At 35.7% G+C, this 10,486-nt stretch overlaps 2 protein-coding genes across 4 annotated transcripts in view; one reads left to right on the top strand and one right to left on the bottom strand.

Moving 5' to 3' along the window:
* LOC106879767 (zinc finger protein 208) overlaps nt 1-10,486 on the bottom strand; it is a 28,043-nt gene that overhangs the window by 5,949 nt on the left and 11,608 nt on the right. The window lies entirely within an intron of this gene.
* LOC106879766 (zinc finger protein 665) lies at nt 3,169-8,894 on the top strand. Of its 3 annotated transcripts, none has more exons than XM_052971263.1 (2): nt 3,169-3,335; nt 6,221-8,894. In XM_052971263.1, the coding sequence occupies exon 2, from the start codon at nt 6,527-6,529 to the stop codon at nt 7,943-7,945; it is 1,419 nt and encodes a 472-aa protein (XP_052827223.1). In that variant the 5' UTR covers nt 3,169-3,335; nt 6,221-6,526; the 3' UTR covers nt 7,946-8,894. The 3 variants fall into 3 exon arrangements, with proteins under 3 accessions (XP_052827223.1, XP_052827224.1, XP_052827225.1); XM_052971264.1 differs by having other exon boundaries at nt 3,169-3,829; XM_052971265.1 differs by lacking the exon at nt 3,169-3,335 and adding an exon at nt 4,871-5,006.

The raw sequence follows: 10,486 nt of genomic DNA, 5'->3' as shown, positions 1-10,486 counted from the left end.
CAGGTGGCACGGAAAATACACCATTTTGAGCGTGGCCATTGCCAGGACCGCCTGACTGGCCTTCGTGCCGGTGGCACATAAAAGCACCCACTACACTCTCGGAGTGGTTGGCATTAGGAAGGGCATCCAGCTGTAGAAACTCTGCCAAATCAGATTGGAGCCTGATGTAGCCTTCTGGTTCACCAGTCCTCAGTCAAATCGTCCAATCCATGCTAGCATGGAAAGTGGATGTTAAACGATGATGATGATGATGATATACAGGGTGCGATGGGAAAATTGTCGCCATTTTATATTTTTTATTTTGGACTTGCACATTGTTTGTTTTTGATTTTGTTGCCTACAGTGTAGTAGGGTCAGTTGGGTACCATCTATGAGTAAAACACCATGCTGCAATTCACTCTGCCAGAAATTTGGAAACGACATGCTGTACTGCTTGGCATTTGCACTGGAAGCTCCAATACAAACATTTCTAAGTGTTTGGGTGTCAATCTGAGGACAGTGCAGAGAATTCGGAAAATTTCTGAAGAGTCTAATGGTGATTACAAAGGCACAGCAGCTCAGAAAATTTACTCTGATCGTTCTGATAAGAAAAGAACTCCTGAATTTGTTGGTGAGATCCAGGCCATAATTGACAACAATCCTTCCAAATCAATCAGTTCCATTGCCCAGGACATGGGAGTGCCTAAGTTTCTTATCAGACAGGTAGTGTATGAATACATTCGGCATTCCTCATACAAGTTGAAAAAGGGCCAATTTTTATCTCAAGCTATCAAGAACAAGAGGAAAGACCGTGCTACGAAGCTTTTGAACAAACTCAAGCATCCCCTCCAACTAAACATACTTTGGTTTTTCTCAGACGAGAAAAATTTCTGCTAGAATCAGATTGTGAACACACAGAACAACTGTTGGCTTACCATTTCCTCAGAACATGTACCAAGAGTGATAAAAATCAAACATCCAGTCAACATCATGATGTTAGGAGTGATCACTAGTGATGGTGACATTATGTCTCCATTCATCTTCACACACGACCTCAGACTCAACACGGAGGCCTACATCAAGTGCCTGGAGGAGGTAGCGCTGCCCTGGTTCAAGAAGGTGGCTACTGGAAGACTCTATGTCTGGCAACAGGACTCTGCACCATGTCACACAAGCAGGAGAACCCAGTCATGGCTGTCAGACAATTTCTATGACCACATCACACTTAACATTTGGCCACCTAACTCTCCAGACTGCAACCCCCTTGATTATTATGTGTGGGGCGCAGTTGAGCGAGAGACCAACAAAACTCCTTGTAACATCAAAGACGAACTGAAGGCAAGAATTATGGCAGTATTCATCAACTTCGAAAAGGAGACTGTCCAGAAGAGTTGCAGGAGGAACTAGTTTTTAAACATCGAATTGTAATGGAGGTCCATCAGAATAAAATAGTAATCAATGGGGTCCATAGATAAAATATGGGTGAGAACCCCTGTTATAGAGTATTAAGAAGTCAAGTTATGAGCTTCGACGTGTACAAATTACAGAACAGATAGACATTTCAGTTCAGTAGATTAAAATCAGGATGTGGAAATATATTTTTCCACGTCTATATAATTACATCATATTTGAAGTAAAAAATAATTAAACGAGTTTCAACGTGAGTAAATATCCACTCAACATTGACGTTTGGCGTCGGGGTCAGGAATACTGAAAGGGAAGTTTTTGATTTCATCAGCCTCCCACTCAACTGAAGTATCTAATGATGCTCGCCTCGCATCGCCTGCAGTAATGTCTCAAAAGCTTTTAGAAGAGAATAACCATGAAATATAAATAAGAGAATGCTTATTCCTCAATCCTGATAACCACAAGTTTGAACACAGTCTTAAGCCTATTAGCATGCATGATACATTAACGGAGAATCTTAATCTATTTATTGATTTCCTTTTTCGCTATTTTCTTACTGCTCTATTATTTACGCACATTAGCATAGACTTGAAGTAAATATAATACAACATACCGTTATCAGATGTAAATAGTACATCAGTGTGTGGTACCTTTTCAACAAACTACCAAAGAAATGACCCCGTTATTAAATTGACCTTTTAAAGATCTTTGTCAACTTTATACATCAACGTTGTTGTTGCTTACCACATCTTTGGCCATAGATTCGTATCTGGTCATGTGAAACTGTCTTTATATCTTTAGCCGTTGTTTCGCTACAAAAACTATGTATGTGTGTGTGTAACGGAACAAAAGTATAAACTTGCTCAAAAATTTGGTTGTGGTAGTAATGTATCTATGTATATATGCATGCATGCATGGATGCATGCATGCATGTATGTGATTGTTCAGTTTTATTTCAAGATTTCTTGCCAATAAAATGTCGGTTTCTAACCTAGATCCAAGGCTCCTTTATTGCAATTTCAACATCAACAAAGTATTTTTGTTTGTGTGTATGTATATGTGCAGATTTCTATGTTTTGCTTTATGCATGTATTGTTATGCTTATAGTTGCATATCTAGACATGCTCATATATATATTTAAATGATAAACTTCTGGAAAGTTTTACAAATTTTTACAGTTCCAGTGATGGAGTGGATCTGTAGTCTTCAAATTAGTTTTCTCCTTTCAGATTTTCAGAAGCTTAATTTCTCAAGAATGATATTTAGGCAGTGTGTTACATATCCCAGAGCCCCAATAATTACTGGTATAAACCTGAACTTGTAATCTGGATAGAATAACTGCAGATTTCTCAATAGTTCAGCATAGGTATTCTCTTTTCCACTGATCTTCAGTTTATGTTAACATCTGCTGGGCAGCTGATTTCCACAACTGCACACAGTTTCTCTTCTCTATCCCAAATCATTATATCAGGCCTGTTGTGCTTGTCTTCACTGGGACATTCCACCAGTACTCCTTTTTATTACGAGTGACTATGGCTTCTTCCATACTGTGGGTTCTTTTTTCTTTGTCCTCGGAGTTATCCTTCTGACGGACTTCATTATAGAATGTCCTAGCTACAGTATCATGTCTCATAATAATAGCGTGATGATAATTTCAAACTATGTATGTGATTGTTCAGTATGTATGTGTGTGTGTGTGTGTATACAAATGTGTGTTTGTGTGTGTTATGAAAACTGCGGCTAAGACATTAAAATCAACTCTACTTTTGCTGTATAACAAGATACGAAAATATGGCTAATGATGTAAGAAAGATGCTGAGAGCTACACTAATGACGAAGTGGAAGGAAGTTGATAAAATCCTTTCAAACTTCAATTTAATAACGAGATCATTATTTTGATAGCTTGTTGAAAAGGTACAACACTGATTTACTGTTTACAGTTGATAATAGTAAGTTGACATAAATTTACTTTAAATCTGCAATGGTACGTGTAGATAATAGGACTGTAAAAAAAAACAACAAAAAATAAATAAAGGCAATCTGTATATAAATAATCAAAACAGAGGAATGTACACTCAATTATATATCATGCTAAGAACACTGGTTGCCACCACAAAGAAAGAAAAAAAACAAGGCATAACCGCGATAAAAGCGAAGTTGATTCGCTGGTGCAGCCAAGTGCCCTCCTGAGCGTTATCAGATACTTTGGTGAGTTGGGACACTTATGAGGCCAGAAACTTCCCTATTCGCGGTCCAGCTCCTCCTAATGTTTCAAAAGCTACAAGTAAAAAAATGTAATTTTCCGACAGATTCCACTATTTCTGTTTCTTATTTCGTTCTGCTACGAAAACAGTGATTCCTTACCTTCACCACAGCATTAATAATGAATGACAGAGCAAATGAGTAGCTAACTGTGGCGTGGGCTTCGAGTCCAAAGACAAAGGTGAGTCCAGCGAGTCTCTTCCTATCATCTCTGGACAATCCCACTTGTTCCAGAGTTTAGGGTATCTACTCTGGCTAGAGCTCGTTTAATGATCTTCAACTTGAAAGATGCAGTAAAAATGAAAATATAGTATTAGCAAAACATATTTCCTCGACTTGACTTACATGTGCATGATAACGCTCTGTAAGTGAAATGTCGATCTGCTATTTTTGAAAATTCAAAGTCGACTATTATATGTGATATAAAACAAACGACAGACTTGGGTATTAATGGTAATTCAAAGTCTACTCACCACCACATTGTCTGAAATCGGTGATTAAACTGGCAAATCTTGTTATTTACCTTATTATTTAAACAATACCAAATCAACAAGCTAATTCTAACATTCGTAATAATATGTATTCATGCATGTAATTTTGTTTTAGTTCTTTAATTTTAGAAATATTCCTTGCGTGAAAGAAATGCCTTGTGAACATTTGTCTTTCAGAGTTCATTTTCCGCCGAAGTAAATTTTGCCTTTCAACCCTCTTAGGTCGATGAAGCAAAATACTAATCTAATACTGGTGTCGATGGTATCAAAACTGCTTGTTCTTGTGCCTAAATTAGAAACAATTATAGTATACAAATGTATGAAAGAGCTGCTTATGATAAGAGAACCAAGTTTTGGATAACATCTTTTCTTTTACTAGCACTTTTCCAGCTCCCCGCTGCCACTACATTTTTAAACATACACGTAATATTGGGTCACATTAATTTAGCTCCGACTGCTAGTTTCACCTGTAGAAGCGACACAATTTGACACATTACCGCTTGACCTTAGTTGTAGGGGCTGCAGCAAAACTCATGTACGTAATTTTCATCCCTCATATAATAGCCGCCCACCCCTCTCCACGTAGCAAACCTTAGATTCATATTCATTCATATTTATCGTTATATTCCGAGTTATAGTAGTATTTTTTTACACCTGTTAGACTGTTTTTGTTTTTTTTTTGTTATTCTTTCCCGTATTTTCAATATGTTCCCACTCAAATATTGATTTCTGTTTACATGACTTTACGCATGTCTGTTTATATTCGTGGGTAAGTTTAGGAGATTAACAGATGACAGAATTAACTGTGTTTAAACATATATACGCACAATGTCATTTGATGATCATCATCATCATTGTCATCATAAAGTAAGCTGACTTTTTCATTGTTTTATTTTTTTTCATTGATTTTTATCTTTGTACCAAATATTCTGAAAATACTGTCTCATAGTCTCATAACTTGAGTTGATTTCTAAAATTGCAATGACATGATAAAAGTTCATTTCCTCAATTTTTCTTTTCACTTCATCAAATTTACCACTCATAAAAGTGTTTACATTACTGAACAAAATTTTTAAATAATTAGCATTACTAATATTTTTTACTTAATCTGTTTTAGAGTTTGACTCATGCTGAAAAGTGCTGTTGAAAAAAATTATAATGAATAATATCAGAAACCTCTGGTATTATTATCATGCATATAATAGTAATTTACATATTATTGTAATGATATGTAAATTATTATCATATACATGATGATAATATAATGAAAATGTTATTTAACAAGTAAATCTGTTATTTGCCAAACCATGACACATCTAACCATTTCATCTTCCCTCTCCTCCATCCGCCTGTGTTTCAGAAGTGTTCTCTCATGTTCACTTTGTTACTAAGAATTTGTGTTTTTAGTTGGATTGAGGAATTTTGAGAAGTTGTTCAGAATATGCGCATTGACCTCAGATTTTAGCATCCTGGACAATCACCTAGTTTGCCTAATAAATAGTACAGGCCTTGTTCCCCACACATCTCTGTTGACCTTCTGTTTGCTTGTAGCAACTCCACATTTACCTCAACTCTCCTCTTCACTGTCAGTATGTTGCATTTCCAAATATTTTCAGAAAAATTTCCAGAATCCATGATTCTCTGAGGAACCTGTTATTTTGTTACTTGACCTGCAAGAAATAGCAACTAGATTTCTCTCAAATTACACATTGCTTTCTTAAAATAGTATGATCATAGCTGGTATGCTTTATCTCACAGGCTTGCTCATTCAGGGTTGGACAAGAGTAAGAAACTCAATAATGTTTCTAGAGAGAAAACAATGTTATTATCTACTATTCTGTAGTTTTAACGTTTATAATCTGAAGGTGTAGATGTCGATTGTAAATATATAGATTTTATGCAAGGTTTGCATGTATTTATGATGTATTTTTTTTATATAACAGATTAAAACTTAAAGTTTAATTGTTCAAAGAAAAGTTTATATCTAATTTTCCAATATAGAACTGTTGTAAAATCTCTATTGTCGAATCTCCACAATTTAAGTACCTGCTTAATCTTATACTGTTTCTCTATTATTTCAGGATATTAGATGGCATTTGGTATTGAAGAATTTTTCCATCAGATGCTTCAAGAATATTAACATCTTTTAAAGACTGAAGGATGATGTCATACAGAATAGATATAACCCTGTTTATATAAATCTGTGACTGAGTTACTGTTTAGAAGATGTACGAGATAAAAATTTGGACTTATTTACTAAGGAGTTCACAGCAGCTTCAGATGTTGACAAAGATCTCAACTGATAGAAATATAGCAGTAGACATATCTGTTAGGAATACAAGATAAAAGAAAAGAGGAAAATATGCTGTCGTGGAAGAAGAAAAATTATGGAAAATGAATTATGTGAGAATCAGGTTAAATGTATAACGCAAACCAAACAAATTGATTTTCCTGATAACATGATGCTACAAGAGATAAGGAAATCTTTATACCTCTGTGATATCTGTAATAAACCATTCTCTCAAAAAGGTCACCTCACTACTCACAAACGTATTCACACAGGAGAGAAACCATATCATTGTGATATCTGTGGTAAATCATTTTCTCAAAGAAGTCCTTTAACAACTCACAAACGTATTCATACTGGAGAAAAACCATATCACTGTGATATCTGTGGTTACTCATTCTCCACAAAAAGTCACTTAAATACTCACAAACGTATTCATACAGGAGAAACTCCATATCATTGTGATATCTGTGGTAAATCATTCTCTGAAGGAGGTAAATTAAATAAACATAAATTCATTCATACTGGAGAGAAACCCTATCACTGTGATACATGTGGTAAATCATTCTCTACAAGAAGTCATTTAATTACTCATAAGCGCATTCATACAGGAGAAACTCCATATCACTGTGACATTTGTGGTAAATCATTCTCCGTAGGAGGCAATTTAACTAAACACAAGTACATTCATATAGGAGAGAAGCCATATCACTGTGATATCTGTGGTAAGTCCTTCTTTCAAAGAGTTCATGTTACTTCTCACAAACGTACTCATACAGGTGAGAAGCCACATCACTGTGATATCTGTGGTAAATCATTCCCTGAAAAATGTCATTTAACTACTCACAAACGTATTCATACAGGGGAAAAACCATATCACTGTGATATCTGTGGTAAATCATTCTCTCAATCAAGTTACATAACTATACACAACAGACGTATTCATACAGAAGAAAAACACAAAAATACAAGTGAAAAACCATACCATTGTGATATCTGTGGTAAATCATTTGCTGAAACAAGCTACTTAACCTCTCACAAGCGCATTCATACTGGTGAGAAACCCTATCACTGTGATATCTGTGGTAAATCATTCTCTGGAAGAAGTAACTTATCTAAACACAGACATATACATACAGGAGAGAAGCCATATCACTGTGATATATGTGGTATTTCATTTTCTCAAGCAGGTCACTTAACTACTCACAAGCACATTCACACAGGAGAGAAGCCCTATCACTGTGATGTGTGTGGTAAATCGTTCTCCCAAACCAGTCATTTAACTATTCACAAACGTATTCACACTGGTGAGAAACCATATCACTGTGATATTTGTGGTAAATCTTTCTACCAAAATAGTGATGTAACTAAACACAAACGTATTCACACAGGAGAGAAGCCATACCATTGTGATAGTTGTGGTAAATCATTCTCTGAAGGAAGGTTCTTATCTAAACACAAACATATTCATAGAGGAGAAAAACCAAAACAAAACAATATTTATTCAATTATTCAGTAGTAACTTGTTTAACTGCTAAAATATTCATACAGAAGAGAAACCACATCACTAGTATCTCTGACAAATCATTCCCTGAAAAAGTTGCATAACTTCACATACGCACTCATAAAGGGGGAAAAAAACCCATATCATTGTGATATCTTTCATTGATAATTCTCTCAATCAAGTTACATAACTATACATAACAGACATAGTCATACACAAAATTATAAGTGAAAAACCATATCCTGTGGTATATTGTTCTCTCAAGCCAGCCATTTAATCATTTGCAAATGTATTCATGCAGGAGAGAGACAGTATCTGTAGTAAATCATTTAATCAAATTAGTAATGTAACTAAGCACAAATTTATTCAAAGCGGAGAGAAACCATATTGTGATGGTGACAATAAATCTTTATCTGAAAGAAGGTTAACTACTCACAACCATTCTGTTCACTCAATAGTTACTTGATTGACTGCTAACATACTTATACAGATAAGAAACCATGTTACTGTAATATTTTGTATATCATTCTTTGCAACAAATCATTCAACTACGCAAGTGCTTTCACACAAGAGACAAAACGTAATCCAGTAATATCTGTGGTAATTATTTTTCTCAATCAAGTAACATAGAGTTTATGAAAAAAATGTATTTTATATAACCATAAATATATTCACAGAAAAAGAAAATACAACAGTGTGATAACTTCCAAACAGTGTAGTTTATATAACCACAGTTATATCTACATTGGTGATAGTTTTAATAAAATCATTCAGGATTCTCAAAATGATCTTGTAATTTCCACATTGACTTTACAGCAAGAGCCTTAAGCCAGTAAAGTTGAAAGATCACTTTCTAACTTGTTTCATTTAGGATGTTTGAACTTTTTCAATGAATTTTAGACAGTAATGATAATAATAAAGTTGCTAAACACTTCTTTTTACATAAAACATTATACTAAAATAATGTCAGTGTTTATTATATATGAGATGTATTCTTTTCTTGAATTTTCTTACCCATACTTATAGGTCCACATTATACACAAGTGAATATTAAACATCACGAATAAGTATGGTGTTTTCTTCAAGGAGAAAAGATGCTCTTATTTAACATTGTAAATGGCTGAGAAATATATTCTCATATAAGAGGGATAACACCATTGTACTGTTATTATGCTACAAACATAGAAAAAACATTATAAAATATATTTCATCAGACCATCATCATTATTTGATATGTGCATTCCATGCTGGTTGAACAATCCAACAGAGAATTGCATTGAGCTCCAGTGTTTTCTTTGGTATGGTTTCTATGGCTGGCTGACCATCCTGACACCAACCACTTAACAGAGTGTACTGAGTGCTTTTTACATGGCGGCATCACTAGTGAGGTCATTAAGTAACTCCCAAGAAAACTGAGTTTGGGTGCTGTAGTGACATGGTTTTGTGCCAGATATTTAGAGGTTGAAGTATGAAATAGGAACAGGACCAATAAAGAAGATACATCACAACCTCAGCTGAAAAGGGATAAAAGATAGTGGAGATGAGGTATCAGCATGTACTCTCAAGATACAAGAAGGTGGATACAGGGAGAACAGGTGGAATTGAGGATGGATGTGTAGGTTCATGAAAGTGTGAAAGGAGAGTGACAGATAGTTAGAGATGGAGATAGAGGTGAATGGTGAACAAAAGTGGAAATGTGGTCAATGGTGAAGGAAAATAAAAGTGGGTTGGGGAAGAGGAGATAAGTGACAGTATATAAAGGGTTGGGGAAATAGCAACTGTATAAAAGTGTAAATTGATGAGAAATATGGAGATGATGTAAAGTCTAGTGGGAAGAGAAAGGGATGCATAGTGACAGAAATAGTGGTTAGAAAATATTTCTCCAGCATTCGATATTTTACCCTCGTTCTGGTCTAACAACCCTCCATGTTTGTTTACGTTCAGTTTCCTTGTATGTCTCCATTGTCCTGTTTTTGTTCCCAACTTTGACCCTCCATAAATCCAAAATTTTATTTTGGTAATTATGGGAGCAACTGTCTTTGAAGATTCATATTGTTGTTGACTGCTAGAAATGAGGAGTAGATAGACAGCCGACAACTGATGAAGTGTCGTTCTTTGTGTTACTTGTCCTGTTTCCCATTTTTTCTCTCGTTGTTTGCATATTTAACTCATTTGTTTTCATATTTCATGTTGTTTACTTTTGGTAACATCCTATATCCACATATGCATATATATATATGTGAAAAAGTGCCACACCCTAACAGTTGAGGGAACCCGTGGAAGAGGTAGGCCCAGGAAGACCTGGGCTGAGGTGGTGAGGCAAGACCTTCGTACATTGGGCCTCATCGAGGCGATGACTACTGACCGAGACCTTTGGAAATGTGCTGTGCGTGAGAAGACTCGGCAAGCCAAGTAAGATCGTTGCCAGTGCCCCTGGACTGGTTCTTGTGCGGGTGCACATGAGATGCACCATTTTGAGCGTGGCCGTTGCCAGTACCGCCTGACTGGCTCCCGTAGGATTTTCGAGCGAGATCGTTGCCAGTGCCCCTGGACTGG

The sequence above is a fragment of the Octopus bimaculoides genome, chromosome 10 (genome assembly GCF_001194135.2).
Source record: "Octopus bimaculoides isolate UCB-OBI-ISO-001 chromosome 10, ASM119413v2, whole genome shotgun sequence".
NCBI lineage: Eukaryota > Metazoa > Mollusca > Cephalopoda > Octopoda > Octopodidae > Octopus > Octopus bimaculoides.
This window is presented reverse-complemented; position numbering and strand designations above follow the sequence as displayed.

Bases quoted from the DNA above. Each gene is read 5' to 3' on its own strand.
- LOC106879766 (XM_052971263.1), top strand. From the start codon at position 6,527: ATGGAAAATGAATTATGTGAGAATCAGGTTAAATGTATAACGCAAACC.